The 17,388-nt window shown below is 42.9% G+C and overlaps 1 protein-coding gene across 1 annotated transcript in view; it reads left to right on the forward strand.

Moving 5' to 3' along the window:
- The window catches only part of ppp1r16b (protein phosphatase 1, regulatory subunit 16B), a gene marked incomplete at both ends in the record, with an annotated part of 132,230 nt that overhangs the window by 67,225 nt on the left and 47,617 nt on the right, over positions 1–17,388 (forward strand). The window contains 2 exons of the mRNA XM_080728878.1: positions 7,860–8,005; positions 13,095–13,198. Coding sequence (XP_080585004.1) covers positions 7,860–8,005; positions 13,095–13,198 — 250 coding nt within the window. The remainder of the gene's footprint in view (positions 1–7,859; positions 8,006–13,094; positions 13,199–17,388) is intronic.

Genomic DNA, 17,388 nt, shown 5'->3' on the forward strand with positions numbered 1-17,388 from the left:
CTTGCATGACGCCGCCCTCTGCTGGGCGAAAAGCGAAAGCGCAGACTAGGCACTTAAAAAAAAGAAAAAAAAAAGTCTATCAATCTGCTATAACGTTGCAAAGGTAAGCCGCTTTTTGATGGCACCAGACCCAATAAATAAATAAATAATCTGGCAGGATAAGAGTTAATGCCCTTTCATTCCTTCAGTCTTTTCAATAGATTTTCAAAGCCTCATCTCTCCTCTCAGCCACCCGATCTCAATAGCAGCCATCCAGTTGTCAGCCCAGCTTCTGCTTTTCACTAGCCTGTTTCATTATTGACGTCCTTATTCATTTTAAAAGATAATTTTCATCTGTGAGATTATCTGAGATTTCCCTATCCGGGAGTGACAGAGGAACTTTGCATTGAAAGTCTTGAGCCAGGGCATGAACTGAACCTTGCCCTGTTGATTTTAGGCGCTTTTCCATAAACATCGTTAGTCTAGACTTAAGCCTAATCTATCTTCTGTCATACAACGAAAATAAAAAACCTACAAACTCAGAACGTGCAGTGGATGTATCACTATTCCGGGGTGCGAGACAGTTGTAAGATAATTTTTTAAGGAATTGGAAATCGCTAAGGAACCGGAATCATTAAAATCCTAAAGCATCCGACCCTATTCATGCCAAATATATCAGGTATCCCAGCAAGCATGGTCAGGACCTGGACCAATCAGTGACGTCTCGATTGGGGCCAGATCAAGTCAAACCATGACTAGTCAGATCTGGCCTAGAATATGACCTGATTCCAACCAACATAAATCCTGCCCACAAAAACGGACTTCCTGGATTAATCAGAGAGGGTCTGATCGAGGTCAGATAAATATCATAACTAGTCAGATATGTCACAGAATATAACCTTACATGCTCATATTTCAACTAACATCTTACAATAAATGCGAGAAGTCTCTGCGTGCGTGGTAAATGGTAAATGGTAAATGGTGCATTTATATAGCGCTTTTAATCCAAAGCGCTTTACATAGATTGTGCATTACATTCACCCATTCACACACACATTCATACACCGGTGGCGGAGGAAGCCATGCAAGGCACCAACCTACTCACCGGAGGCAATTAGGGGTTCAGAGTCTTGCCCAAGGACCCTTCGACATTTACTCAGGGGGAGCCCGGATTCGAACTGGGAACCCTTCGGGATTTATACCCTTCGTGCTCTAATACCAGTTTCTCTACCCCTGAGCTATGCCGCCCCTATGCCGCCCCCAATGCGTGCGTGTATGTATGTACCGGTATGTAATTTACGTATCTCGAGAACCGCTCGTCCTCAATAATCCAAAAGTCCATATGACGTCCTGGTAATGACGTCAAGATCATCCCCATATAGGCTGTGATCTGGCCTAGTTCTGAACGTCACCGGAGTCACCGGAGGACGCTATCATAACGTCATCATGACGTCATTTGGCTTACAGGGATTGTTCTGTCTGTTGTGCCATTTTGCTAAAAAGGTCTCTAGGCATGGCTCCACCAGCCTGTAACTCCATATCCCAACCACTGATGCCTTACTATCAGTGTCCCCAACTGTAGTCCCACAAACCATTCAGTCCAAATTTCAATCTCTTTCCTCCTGCCTGTGTGTTAAATCCAGGTCTGAGCCCATGTCGTCTCCCAGTCATTTAGCTCCTCAGGCCAGAGCCACAAGCCTCTCAGCCCACAGGCAGGTTCACTGTGTAACACTGTGTCCTCTGTTGTCAGGCATAATCTGGGCCTTTGTCAGGGCGGCTCTCCCCTCTCGGTGTTTGAATAGTTTGCATGGGGAGTTTATGAAAGGCACATTATTACTTTACTCACGTCATTGTCTCCGTTGGGGGAGGAGATATGCAAGGGATCTACAGGGGAAAGCAAGGAGATTAGCCTAGTGGCTACTTAGCATGTGGGTGCAAGTATGTGGTTTTACTTATTTTTTCGGCCAAAAGATTAGTTTAGCAGCTATTCACATTATGTGAGCTGAAGTAAAAAAAAATTACAAATAAATGTTTTGTTTTGTTTTTGCAGGCTGGAGCTTGCAGATGTAGGTTAATCTAGGTTTTTGTATTAATAACATTTACACGCTCACAACCTGTCAAGAAACACTGACAATATCTAGTCTCATTACTCTCATATCACGATATTGATCTAATATCGATATATTGCCCAGCCCTACAGTAGCTGGCAAGCAGACTCTATCACAGAAATCAAATCCACAGCTGATTTCAGATCGTTGCACCGCATGCTGCATGTGGCTGACTAGTTGGACTAGACTTGTTTCTGTCTCTCAGTTGTGGCAGGCATGCACCTTATCTCTGCTGTGCGTTTCACTCATAGTGTAAAAGTAACACTCATTTCAATGTGACATCTAATATAAAGTATAGCCCTCCGTGTTGAATAAATAATCTCTCTGCAGGCTTGTTTATTTCTCAGTATGTTCCTCTATTTAATGTCCTTGCTTGGTAACAAATGGCAGTAATGAAACAGGAACTAAGTAAGTGCGCACCGATATATACATCAAGTGACCTCCAAACAGCACCCAACTTCTGCTTTTGAAAGCTCCATCAGGAAGTTATTAAACATTCTCTTTCTTGGTTTGGCTCAGGGTTTCTTTCTTTATCCGTCCCTTTCAAGCCCTCTCGCTGTCTCTCCATCTACAGTATCTACTTCCTCATCTGAGCAGCATCCCCCAGCGGGTGCGCAGTGTGTACAACTAGGTTAAACATAGCCGTTTCCTCGTCTGAAATGTCGCCGTGGCGTCTGCGAGTCGTCTTGTTTACGTGTCTCTGTGTGAGTGCTCCGCGCGCCGCTTTAAAAGCTCTTCAATCTTTCATTGTATGTTCCACCGTTAATCTCCCTCTCTCGCGCACACACTCTTGCTATCTTTTTGCCTTACTTGTGCTGCAGCTGCTATGCATAAATCTCCACTTTGTATTCAGTGTTTATTTTCTATGCTGTTCACTCTCACTCTCTCTCCCCATACACCTCTTCACCCTTTTATCTAAATCAGGTGGGGAATACACAGTGTACATCTTAACCACCTCATTATGAATTATTCAGACAATACAAATGCTGCGAGAGAGGCTACTATTACAGTATACTGTAAGGCGTACCCAGGTAAAAATTCGATAGGCCAGCAAGGATACACTGTGTGTACAGTACACCACTGGTTCTCAAACTTTTTAATTTCAAGGTTCCTCACCTTGGTATGCATTAGGCCAGTAGTTCTCAATCTTTTTGTGCCGCAACAAAATAATCATATCTGAATTGTGTGGAATTTTAATTGAGTTGAGGCATTACATTTTGTTTGACTCTGTTCCATATATTAAATATTGAGAAAATAGACGATCTACAAGCTCACAACGCCTCCTGTGAACATGTCATGTAGATCTATTACACTATCGTTTGTCTTTTGACGCAGAATAGCAATCATCAGTCAGTGTTGCTACAGTAGCAGAACAGTATTTTTCCAGCTGTAACACAATCTCCACTTCATATTAATTTGTATCTCTAATTTATCTCTCTTCCATCTTCCATCTGCAGTCCTTCTCTCTCTCTCTCTGCATGCACACACGCATGCACGCACACACACTCTTTTTCTCTCTTGCTCTGTCTGTCAGAGAATCAAGAATCAAGAGGGTTTTATACAAGTACAAGCATTGAAATGGTGTTGTCTGTCAGTCCTCAATGCAAATCCCTGCTGAACTCATTACCTTCTCTCCTCTTGTAGTTGTATGCAGAGTGTAGTAATAATACATTTAAGGAAAGTCCAAGTACAGTAGTAATGGTACAATAACAACAGCTAAAACTCTTTTCATATTCGCAAGAATTTACCATAAACTGATACAGTACTACGTGCCATCTATAAATGCTATTCAAGAATGAGATTTGAGGCTGGGTAAACTGTGCTCAACAACTGAAATGGGGATAACATCAGATTTAAGAGGGCTTGGCCCTCCTTTTCTTTGTATTACATTCTTTCATCACACATTTAATTTCAATGCTTCCTTCCAATCTATCACTCTGTGTGTGTCCATCACACTGTGTGTGTGAAGCTTCCTATCGTCACTGTCGGATGGGAACCTAGGAAGTCATTAACCGTTACTTTTCAGGAAATAAAGAAATAAGAAATTAGAATCATAACTATAATGGATCCAATTCAGTTATTATTTAGTCACAAGCCCAAATATACTTTCAGAGTTTCTACGGAAATAGCAGATCTACAAGGCTAGCTTACAAAAAAAAAAATACATCATAATGTGATGTAGGAGGTTATAGATCCGACTCATTTTGCTACTTAAGGTCAAATACGACTAAGTATAAAATAGGGAATTCATTTATGAAAAAGAAGGGGAAAAAACACTTTAAAAGAAATGTCGACATACAAGGTTTCTGCCCAACAGTGAGGATATTATACAGCAGTGGTTCTCAAAGTGTGGTCCGGGGACCTCCAGGGATCCTTGAGGGGTTCCCGGTAGTCCCCAGCAAATGTAGTTAATCCTGTATCACGATCATTTTAACCACTTTAACCATTTATATGTTGGGTATTCACAAATAGCACATCTACAGTAGGCTACAAGGCAAGCTCACAGCGCTTCAGTTCATTCTCTGCTGAAGCTTGTACATTTATTTATTTTTTCAAGATGTACACGTCCCTGGCACTAAACATTTTCAGTTGGAGGCCACTGTTAACCAGTGTTATCCATCTTTCACTGTTAACCACTGTTATCCATCTTTCTATTTACTTCATGGTTTCAGCTCTCTCTTCATCATCTGTTCACTGAAGATTATGTGGAATAAAGTGATAGAGCGAGAATAAAATATATTCTGCAAGCAAAAGATATTCATTGAATATGAATTTAAAAAAATGTTGGTTTTACTTCAACGCCAGTAGCCATTGTAGATTTTTTAAATGGTGTATTATTATATTTCAATTTGGATACTGTTCAGCTGTGCTTGAATCACAGACAGAGATAAATAACCACCATACCAATTTGTGCCTTTTAAAGACTTGATGTCATTTCTGTGTTTTATTGCATCGCTAATAGACGAGCAGAGCATTCCATGCGACAAAGGTCATGAGTTGGCTTCTAGCTGAGTTCCCACAGTATGGCCAATTAGCACATGGGTTTGGAGCCTTAGGGCTAATATATACTTGGTCACACTTTCACGTTGCTTGAATAAACAAACACATTTTCAGCTCAAAAACGGCACACTTTCATCGTCTTGATTTGGAGTCTGTTTCTCTATATCTGCCCTCTGTTTCTCTCTCGTTCTTCATCATCTGCATCTTCGTTCATTGTCTTTGTTTGCCTGGCTCACGCCAATTAGCAGGGATGGAGAAAACAACTTTACGTTGACAGCGCCTCGGTTTGCTTTTCACGGAAAAGAAATCTCCCTTCCTCCCCACCCTGTAATCACACCCACTTTTAAATGGAAAATACTCTTTCTCTCGGTGTGTCTGTCTATCTGACTGTCAGTCTGGCTGACTCTGCGCCTGTGTGTGCGTGCGTGCGTGCGTGCGTGCGTGCGTGCGTGCGTGCGTGCGTGCGTGCATGCGTGCGTGCGTGTGTGTGTGTGTGTGTGTGTGTGTTTCGGTGTGTGCTTTTCGTGTGTCTGCTTGCGTGGGCACACACACGGTTGTGTGTTTCCAATAAGGCCTGACATCTGGGGTTCAACCCACACACAATGGACTAGATGTCATCAAGACTGCCTCCAGTGCAGCTGTAATGCATTCAGAAGAATGCTCAGTGGAATATGCTATTAAAAGAAGAGAAGAGGGAGTTGTGATACAATCTCACTTCATGCACGCCATTCTCCTACCTTTGATCTCTTTGAAAAAAAGTAATAATGGCTCTCACCCTGCTGTAATTGCATGTTGTGACATGCTTCTTTTTTTCTGTATAGCATCACTATTCTGGGCATGTCGCGTGATAGGCAAACCATCTGTGAAAATTGGTGAACATTTGCTAAAAATAGCCGATCCGCAAGCTCACACCGGGTCGTGACTCGTGGCGCGACTCATTGTGAGCTTGTAATGTAGATGGTAGATATTTTCTGTGAATAATGTAGAGGGGGAAAAGGAGCAGGCTGAATATAGAACTCTAGGGCAGTGCATGGTTCTCGACCTTTTCTGGGTGCGACCCCCAAAATAATAATATTTTAACTGGGGACCCCCCCCCCCACCACCCTGACGAGAGTTGAGGAATGACATTTTGTATATAACACAGCTCTGTTGTGAAAACAGCAGATCTACATGGCGTTGTGAGCATGTAGATCGGCTATTTTCACAATTTCTGCCTCTGATATTTGACAATTTGGGCAATGTTTAATTTGTCATTTTAGAGATATTAGATAGTCCTTAAACTGTCACTTTAGATATGTACATATACCCTCTATACACTTAAACCTCATGTTGGTTTGTTTACTGTTGAGTGAGAAAACAATGTTGCACATTAAGTTAATCATCTGGGAACCCCCCCCCCCCCCCCCCCCCCCCCCCCCCAAAAAAAAAGAAAAAGAATTGGGGACCCCGACCCACAGGTTGAGAACCACTGCCCTAGGGGACCCCAGTCAACTAAGGGTTTAATTTGACCATTCCTAAAATGCATCCTCTGCATTTACCCATCCTATTAGGAGGAGTGGGGCAGCTTTTTTTTTTTTTTTTTTTTTTTTTAACAGCACCCAGGGGGCAGTTAAAGTGTCTTGCTCAGGGACTCTTTGTTACAGGCTGGGCAAGCAGAGGGTCAAACCACCGACCTTCCCATTCCCAGATGGCCACTCTACCCACTCAGCTATACCCACTCAGCTATGGCCACCTAGAAAGTACAGGAAGTACTTCAGTGCTCCTCCATACTCTGAGCCAGGGGGATGTCTTATTTGAGCGGTGCTCCTGTAAGGAGCCAACTGCTCCTACATCTGGCTTTGTCCGTTTGTCCCGAGGAAAGGGTCGCCCAGGGTCACATTGTCCACGCTTTGCGTCATAAATAGAAATAGCACCAGTAAGACTCCCTAATCGGGAGATAAGACCGTCGTCGTGATTTTAGGGAAAAATCTGTAGGAGTAGTGTCCAAAAATGTGTTTAAAAAAATCGGCCTGAAGGTGGCGCTAAATGGGACAGATCCATGTTGATGAGATGATTGTAGACATACTGTGTACCGATTTGCGTGATTTTAGGGCAAAAATTGTAGGAGCAGTGTCCAAAAATGTGTTTTGCAAGAATCGGCCTCATGGTGGCGCTAGCAGAGGGCCGTGTGAGAATTGACGGGTGGAGGTTGTGGTTTGGCATGCAAGGAGTGTGTGTGCAAAATGTGGCATGGATGGATGGTTGCGGAGATATGAGCAGGGCAAAAGTGTGACGTGTGACAGACTGACTGACAGACTGACTGACTGACGGACAGCTGGTCGAGGTTTTGATAGTAAATGCGACCTGACGGTCGCAACCACTCACTTCACACTGGGTGTTTATATATATATATATATGTGTTATTATATGTTATTATTATTATGGGCTTTTTGGGCTTTATTTATAGTTTAACGGTATAGACAGACAGGATTCTTTAAGCTCAAAGTGCGGCACATCAGACTTAAACCCCTGCACCACCCACCCAGACACTGGAACAGAAATGCTTCACTGGCTACCATGCTGTAGTTTATCACTTTTTTTTCTATTCACTCTCTCCTCTGTTCTCTTCTGATGAGCTCTGCGCGTTGTGTTCCTCACTTTATTACCCCTCTCCTGCTCTCCATCTGCACACACGCACGCACGCACGCACAATAGATAGATAGACATATTTTATTGAAAATTCAATCAATCTGCAATGAATCTCGTGTTCTCTCTCCCTCTCTCTCCCTCCAGTGTTGCATAGATAACTATGAGGAGATGGTAAAGATCCTGCTGGCCAGAGGAGCCAGCGTCAACTCCCAGGACAATGAGCTGTGGACGCCGCTGCACGCTGCTGCCACCTGTGGTCACGCAGGCCTGGTCAAGATACTGATCGCACAGTAAGACCTCATAAATCACTGATTCTCTTTTTCAACTCAAGGACCCCCAGTTTGTCCCTTTCTCTGGGACCCCAATCTGCACCGTGAAATCCTCAGTGAGTGTTCATTGCACCTATACTATCCAAACCTCCACCGGCTGTCAGTCCCTCCGTCCGTCAGTCTGTCACACGTCACACGTCACACTTTTGCCCTGCTCATATCTCCGCAACCGTTGCCCCGATCCATGCCAGATTTTGCACACACACTCCTTGCCTGCCAAACTACAACCTCCAAGGACCCCCGGAGCTCCAGGGACCCCCAGGTCCCTGGGGGACCCCCAAATGACCACCCCAACGGGGCTGCTCACGGGGAATTCCCGGGGACCACCGACTCCTGGTGCTCCAGAACGGATGCAAAAGTGGTGGCGCCCCCAGTGGAGGACCCCCTGCCACTGCAGCGCACATAAAATGCCGTAACTCGGGCTAGGAGCGACCGGGAGAGCCGGGGCCGGTACCTATTCGTCCGCCTCGGTGGCGCGGAGACCCCACCCCTCATTTCTCACATGGCCCTCTTCTAGCGCCACCATGAGGCCGATTCTTGCAAAACACATTTTTGGACACTGCTCCTACAATTTTTGCCCTAAAATCACGCAAATCGCTACACAGTATGTCTACACTCATCTCATCAACATGGATCTGTCCCATATAGCGCCACCTTCAGGCCGATTTTTTCAAACACATTTTTGGACACTGCTCCTACAGATTTTGCCCTAAAATCACACAAATCGGTACACAGTATGTCTACACTCATGTCATCAACATGGATCTGTCCCATATAGCGCCACCATCAGGCCGATTTTTTCAAACACATTTTTGGACACTGCTCCTACAGATTTTTCCCTAAAATCATACAAATCGGTACACAGTATGTCTACACTCATCTCATCAACATGGACCTGTCCCATTTAGCGCCACCTTCAGGCCGATTTTTTAAAACACATTTTTGGACACTGCTCCTACAGATTTCGCCCTAAAATCACGCAAATCGCACAGTATCTCTACAGTCATGTAATCAAAACGCATCTGTCCCATCTAGCGCCACCATCAGGACGATTTTGGTACAACTAATTTTTGGCCTATTTGTAGAGATAAGCGACCAACGGTCGCTTATCTCCCGATTAGGTAGTCTTACTGGTTTAAAGGCATAGCATGTATCTTTGCCCAGTGTTTACATAACAAAACAATAAATAAACTAGAAAGGTGCAATTCTGGGAAATTGCAAGTGTGGTTGCCTATATATAGAGGGTTTGTGCATGCATAAAGTGAATGGCAAATCGAGTGACAAAGTGAGTTTAACATGTCTTTTTGCCACTCAGTAGGTGTTCCCGCATAACTTCCGGGTATGATGATCATGTCACACATCAATTGTGATGTCACGTGACGCTTGACCAATTGAAATTTATAATGTCCAATCAGAAAAGGGGCAGAAAAAGTCCATTCAACTCAATGGACCTTTGGGGTTGCAGAACAAGAACAATAGTCTTCGCCCTATAGGCAACCACACTAATTATCACCAATCATTTCGCGCTATAACAACAATCATCATGTTTACCTGCAGAAACACACTGCCCTCTCGCAATGTTTTGGTGTTTTCACTGTTGGCAAAAAGTGAAAACACAGTGACATGGCAAAGCTACATACTATGCCTTTAACTCTTGAGTGTACTGTGTACAAATAGAATGGACCTTTATACAAACAAACCACATGTACACATACTGTGGAACATTTGTGAACATTGTAAAGGGATTTCATTGTGCTAGTGCATAGCTGCCATTTGGAGAGGTTTGTGGGGAACCGCTCATCCGATCGACTTCGTCCTTGACACTGTACTCCCGTGGGTCTTCAGCAGTAAACCCACCAGGTGTGAAGTGGATCGGATGAGCGCTTTGCGGGATACGTGTGCCCACCCGGAGCGGGCCCGCTCAGGAGAACCACTCATCCGACTCACCTTCACACTCGAGAGACAGCACTCCCCTGTCTCCTCAGAAGTACACCAACCAAGTGTGAAGTCCATAGATAGTTTGTACAGTATATACTGTATACGGTTGTTGTCGGGTGGAAACCTTATATGTCCAAAACCATTCGTTTTGGACATACAATCGTTTAAAAACGATTTAAACTAGTGAAAGTAGCCAATCTACAAGCACACAACGCCTCGCAATGCGAGGTGTTGTGTGCTTGAAGATCTGCTGTTTTCACTAGTCTTGTGCGACAGCCTTGTATGATGAAGACAGTGACCACTGTACATACATATACAGTACATAGATTCCTGGAATATCATTGTATAAATGGATTGCCTGATCCAACAGTAACATACAAAAGATACTGTGCATACTGTAATATAACACAAAATCAGCTATGCATACCGTACATGTGCATATAGCTGATGGAAAAAGGCGGTCCAAATCAGTCCCGGTTTTCTAAATGTAGAGGGTTTAAGTGCTTAGAGGCCCATGTACAGTATATGCATAAACACTGTTGCTACAGTACCTGTGGAATTACAGGCTATATTAAAATCTATATACTGTAGTCTGTGCTGCGTTTACACACAGGCACACACGCTCTGGGCCGTTAGAGCAAATCCCATGGGCTGCTCCGGTTATAGGAGCGTCTGTTAAAATTGTAAATTGTACAAACAAACACTCAACAGATTCATTGCTGCCATCTGTTGACACGTGGGACCTGTTAAGCTTCTCACCCAGCAGAAGAGCAGTTCAAAATGAAAGATAAAAGCCCAGGGCATTATGCATGTTTGGCTCCCCATTCTAAGACCAAAGTGTTTATCCACTGTGAACGGATAGGAATGAAAACATCAATTGGCACGTCATGTAAATCAGACACGTTGGCGTTCTTACTTAACGCACCCAGGCTTGTGTGCCTTGCCTTATGCTGATGGTCATATTTCATCATGTTAACAACATCCTCATGTTCTTTTCCTTTGTACTTTTTTCCCCCCTTGGAAGTTGGCTAACGTTCAACTAACACAATAATGCTCGACAAAATATGCACACATTATTAAAGGATTAGAGCAAGATAAAGCGAAACTAGCTAAACTAAGCACACACGGGTGGGGGAGGCGTTCGTACTGTATATAGCTCAGGGAAGGGGGCATAAGGCAGGGAATACATGTGAGTGATGAATATCTCTCATTCTTAATCTAGTATTATAATGCAGGATACCTCACACGCCATATGTAGTAGCACAAATATACACACTCGGTTCAAAAGGTTCTGACCACATTCAAACTCTCACCATGTATGTATCTGTTGTTGTTTTTTTGTTTTGTTTATTTGATTTTCAAATGAAGCATTTAAGGCAATGAAGTGGTACAATAATAAGAGTAGCAGCTTTTTAAAAAAAATAATGTCACTCTCACAATCACAGATAAAAATTGATTGTGTAAAGGATGTGGTACATTAGCTCACAGGATCTCAACATGGGATCCATGGCGTTCCAGGGGGGCTCCAGCTAAATGATTGATAGTTGGGAACCAAATAGACCCTTACAGGATTTTCAAAAATGTTGCCTCTTTCATAAATAATATTTTTTATAGTATAGTATGTTGATTACTTACTTACGTTATTTCCGTCTTTTTAGGAATTAAAAATCCTTAAATTGTCACTTCACTGAGATCTGGGGACCCCCCAAAAAATCATGTGGGGACCCCCTGAGGATCACTGACCAACAATTGAGAACCAATGGCCTAACGCATCAAAATGATGCGTACTATATATCTGTATATATGTAACTTGTGAGCTTGTTCAGGCAGATAAGTGTACACTCGACAGGTTTTCACTAGGGCTGTCACGATTATGACATTTTACATGGCGATTAATTGTCACTCAAATAATTGCGATTTACGATTTAATTGTGTATTTGTCGTTGACAATTACATTTCTGTTTGGCTTTTAGGCTTTGAAGTTGCACATGGCAATTATGACACAAAACCAAAATATACAAAAAAAATACTGACATTTTGACAACTTTAAAAAAAAAGAACGTTGATAGTGGACTTTTTGAAAGTGTTTAAAACTATATTAACATTTCTCAACATGGAAATGATTATGACGATTATGCAAAATAATTGCGATTACCTCAAATAATTGCGATTAGACGATTATGTAATAATTGTGACAGCCCTAGTTTACACACTGGCCGATGTATGTATCTGCAACCCTAACGTGTCAAGCAGCTGACCTGGTTCAGTGTCTATTTAAGCTCGCCTCATTTGCTGTTGTTCCCCTTGCGGTCAGTGTCACAGAAGGTTGATGCAGTATGCACTTGTTTGCTCCCAGCATCACAAGTGGGCCCTGCTTTCCCTAAGGGTTCTGTTTTCCCCGGAGGGTTTTGTTATAAATCTCTCTACTTTTAAATGGGTGTCGTCTAAATGTGCTGAGCAGGAAGTCGTATATAGCAGAGCCTGAATGCCAAGATCAAATATAATCACACTCTATTTTATAAATAAAATGGTTTTCAATCTATTTGCGAGATCTCTGACTGAACTGGTGATCCTTGAAATGAATAGAAGCGGAGATTCCCAACTTGAGAATCACTTCACTAGCTAACCAGTTAGAGCAGTGGTTTTCAACCAGTGGTCCGGGGACCACCAGTGGTCCTTGAATGGGTTCCAGGTGGTCCCTAGCTAATGATGGAGAGTTGGTAACCAAATGAACCTTTATAGATCCTAATGGACCCTTACAGGTCCATTTAGTTTAATTTTACGCTCTCAAGAGTTAAATTGTTGTTAAACACTTGCAAACAGTAACATAATTAGAGAATGTAGAAGAATTGTTATTTTGATAAACATTTGCCTGTTACCTCTCCTATGGTACCACATCAATACAGCATGGAATTGTGGACTAAATCGCATCTAACCGATAACAAAATCTGCTACGTTTTGGGTCTGAGAGGCTAAATCTCATCAAATGGTGGTCCGTGGCTCAAATGCCGAATAAATAATGGACCTTGATATTAAAAAGGTTGAAAACTACTGAGTTAGAGCATTGACCCCGTTGCCCACTTGACATCTCTGGTTTGCTCCTGTTCTGCAGCGGTGCAGATCTGCTGGCGGTCAACTCTGATGGGAACATGCCCTACGACCTCTGTGAAGATGACCCCACACTGGACATCATCGAGACGGCTATGGCCAACAGAGGTACGATGCTAAGCTAACATGAAAAACCTTTCACGCACAATACAGCAGCTTCTGCCTTCAACACAGAAGACTGACAAGAGAACATGGAATGACGCAAACTCCAAGTGAAAGGCATCAGTCCAGTCCTAAAAAGGCCTCAAACCTGAAAAAAACTGATTTGTTTAGAAACATGGTAATTCAGGGAATGGTGGCTTTTCTTTTCTTTTTCCTTTTTTTTCCAACCTTGGGAAATATTTGAAATACCTTGAAATACCAGGGCAAAGGGAATGTAAACATCTAGCTACAGTATATGCATGCATTCTGGGAACATTCTCTGCAGTCCTCCTTGGAAATGTCTGTGCATTAACAAGGATTGATTGCACACCAAAAAAAAAAGTTTCAAAGCATTTTTGTAATGTTGAACATTTCCTCCTACAGTATGCCTGTTTTTAAGCCTGATATATACACTTTGTCATTGTGAGACGAAAATTGCTGATCTATAAACTTACAACATGTCACAATGTGACACCTTGTGAGCTTGTAGATCGCCAATTCTCGGGGTGGCTGAGTCTGAGAACAGATTCAGGAAGGGAAGAAATGAACCCATAGTTTAAATAATCATACTACTACTGCTACTACTAGTGCTACTATCATCACAACACGGCACACAGAAAAAATCACAGTGCATACAGTACAGTTCATGAATTGGACAGCTTCCTCATTGAAATGCCTTATGGCAGTGGGGACGAAGGACTTGTTAAAATGCTCAGTGCTACACCTTGGTAGTATAAAACCACCACTAAAAGTGCCACTCAGGCTTTTAAACCTGTGCCGAGGATGAGCTTCCTACTGCAGTATAGTTGGTAGATACAGTACATACCTAGATAGATAGACTTTTTATTGATCCTAAGGGAAATTCATGGTGTCCTAGCGGCACAGCAGTAGGCATGAAACATGCGTTGCTGTTGTGCAGAAATCTCCACATTTTAACTTTTTTGTGAACTTTTTTTCATAAATCAATGCCCTACCCGATCATACTACATCGTCACTCAAAAGTATCAAAAGTCGCAGATCCACAAGCGAGCAATCTTGTAGATGGCTACTTTTTATACTTTTGAATTTGAATGCTGAAAAGTAACAGGTTTCCACCCGACAGAGACAAGATACAAGTAAGACTCTCACTTGTAAGAGCAGTAGAGAGATACAAAAGAGTAGTAAGATAACAATAATTGAAATGATTCTACTTGGACTGACTGGGTTAGCATAATGTATGAACCAAAACTAGATGTACATAGTAAGTATCATCGTGTAATCTATCACCAGTGGGCATATATAGTGGATATGATGTGATACTGTAGTGTACAGTGTCAGCCAGCTACAGTGAATATAGTGACCAATAGACAATCTATGACAATGAATGAATGAATGAATGAATGAAATCTTTATTTTGAACATGATAAAATCAGACAAAGTAAAAAATAAATAATTTAAAATAGATACTATAAATTTAAATAAAAAATAAGCCTTCCAGGCAACCGCAAATACATGTTCAAAAAGGAGTAGGATGAAGTATAAAACGTATTTAATCCTACCCCTTCATTATTCATAAGCAGCGTCATCGCTTTTCCATATACCCACATTGTAGACATTTCAACAAACCAAATCTTTCACCACAGTCAAATTAATGTCTTAATTGAAACAAATTGATAATATATAATAATGTAACAATGTACCAGGTAACAATCTATTGGCAGTGAAACATTTACAGCAGTCCGCCTAAGCAGGCCTTTGATTATGACGCTAGTTTACATCCCACTAGTCCACGAGCAAAAAGTGCCTGAGTAAGTGAGCAGTCATTAATTCAAGGACAGAACAGAGAGCGTAAGCAATCATTAATCCAAGGACAGAAAAGAACGCATAGGTTATGTGGTTTAATGGCTACTGGCACAAAGGCCTGACTGAGTCGCTCAGTCTTGCGTCAAGGGATGATGAGTCTGTCACCCAAGGTGCTCCCCTGCCCCGCTAGCTCATTGTAGAGGGGGTGAGGGGGGGGGGGGGTCATCAGGATAGTTTTGATCTGCCTTCTCATCCTCCTCTTTGCATCCTCCTCCATATTGTCCACTTTAATTCCAACATCAGAGCTATATAGCCTTCCTCATCGACTTAATGTCCCTTGTGTGTTGATGTCACTCCCCCCTAGCAGACCATGAAAAAGAAAAGGACAGAATCCCCTGCGGTGCAACCGGCTATGTCGGGCGTCTGTGCGAAACACAATTGGCCCGTGTTCGGGGGAGGGTAGCCGGACGGGGAGGGTGATACAGGTCATTGCATGTATTCCTACGGGCTGGGGCGGCACCTGTCAGCAGGGAGTGTTGGGCGGGAGGAGTAGGATGAAGGCTCTACGTCCTCCTGATGGGGGCTCCTCACTGGCAGGTGAGTCCGTAGGATACAACAGCAGTGACAACACAGAAATGTGTGCGGGGAGGAATCAATTGTTACAAGAAAATAATTTGTAAAAAAAAAAAAAAAAAAAACTCTGGGCCTCTTCCTTACTTCCTTCACAGGTGTTAGCAAAATTATATATTATACTAATAATTACGGCTCTGTTCCATTTACCGCAGCACAGTGGTTCTCAAACCTTTCATTTTCAAGGAACCCCATAACTCTGAGTGTACAAATGTAACCAAATATTAGGTTCCATTTGTACACTCAGAGTTACACACCCGTAAAGGGCCATTTGGAACCCCATCAAGTAACAATGAGGGACCGCACTTTGAGATCCACTGGTGTAGCAGAGTGTTTCCAGTAAGCCAACATGCACAATATCAGCACCCTGGCTCTGTTTATGGAACAAAACCTCAATACGTATCATTGTTAAAGGGGAGAACCACCCATTTTCAACATTGAACTATGTCAGGGGTCTTCAACGTTTTCAGGCCAAGGACCCCTTAGTTGAGAGAGAGATGAAGCAGGCACCCCCACAACCTTTTCATAGATTCCATATAGTTTCATTGTTTGACTGCACAATCATCAGTGTATTTTGGATTCATGTAAATTTGTGTTTTCAGATATCTAACCACTTGAACCATCAATACTTATAATGAACTTTACCTTTCACTTAGTCTGCTCTTTTTCGCCTCTACACTAAACCTCTTTGACAAAAATAGCTGATCTACAAGCTCACAGTGAGCTTGTAGATCTGCTATTTTTGGCTAAAGTTCTCAGAATATGGATGCTAGGGTTCAAGTGGTTCATAAAGTTTCTATCGCACAAAGATTCGGAGGACCCCCTATAGTAACTCTGAGGACCCCCTAGGGGTCCAGGACCCCCCGTTGAAGACCCTTGAACTATGTCATTAATATACCTTTGATTAAGAGTTGTTATGTGGAAATAAGAAAAAACTCCCCCCCCCCACTTCTGTGTTGCCTAGAACTGGAGGATTGATTTGGGGCTTTGGCTTGCAAAGTACACCATTGATGATGTCATCACGGTGACATCAGCAAATTTCTTTTCGATATGGCTGCTGTGCATAGAGCCTATTGCAGGGGGGTCAAGGGACCATGCAGGGGCTTCAGGTGCTGCTGGTCTCTTAGATCTTTATGTGCTGAGGTGAATCAGCGATATAGTATAGTTTTTTGCTGTGTGAATTGCTCTGTGTTAACCTCTAAAGCAGTGGCTCTCAACCTTTTCTGGACCCAGGGCCCACTTGAACATCTTGAAAGTGTTCGCAGACCTCCCATCTGACCAGTTAACACGACAGCCGCGTTTGCCAATTATTAACACAACCTGTGCCAAACTCGTTCAGTAACGAGTTACGGCCACTGGGGAGCGCCTTACCAACACTTTCTTACCTCGTCAACAGACGAGGCAAGGTTACCATGGTTAAATAGCGCCGAAAAGGGTGAGAGCCGCACTTTTTCAGGTCGACACTCATCTGTGATGGTCAGCCCCGGTTAAGATTTTAGTTTCGTGACCGAATGTAAACAAACTGACCCACTTCCTAGAATCGTCAGATCACACACACGTGCACACGCACAAAGCTTCCGGGGCTCTTCAAAATAAGCGTGGCGGCACCCTACATCACCTAGGATTTTCAAAACCTTGGCACCAATTGTGTTAAGGGGCCCACTTGCAATGCCTCGTGGCCCACCAGTGGGCCCCGACCAACAAGTTGAGAACCTCTAGAGAGAGCTCTAAAGAGTGTGTGTGTG

The sequence above is a fragment of the Nannobrachium achirus genome (genome assembly GCF_963921795.1).
Source record: "Nannobrachium achirus genome assembly, chromosome: 6".
In the NCBI taxonomy this organism is placed as follows: Eukaryota; Metazoa; Chordata; class Actinopteri; order Myctophiformes; family Myctophidae; genus Nannobrachium; species Nannobrachium achirus.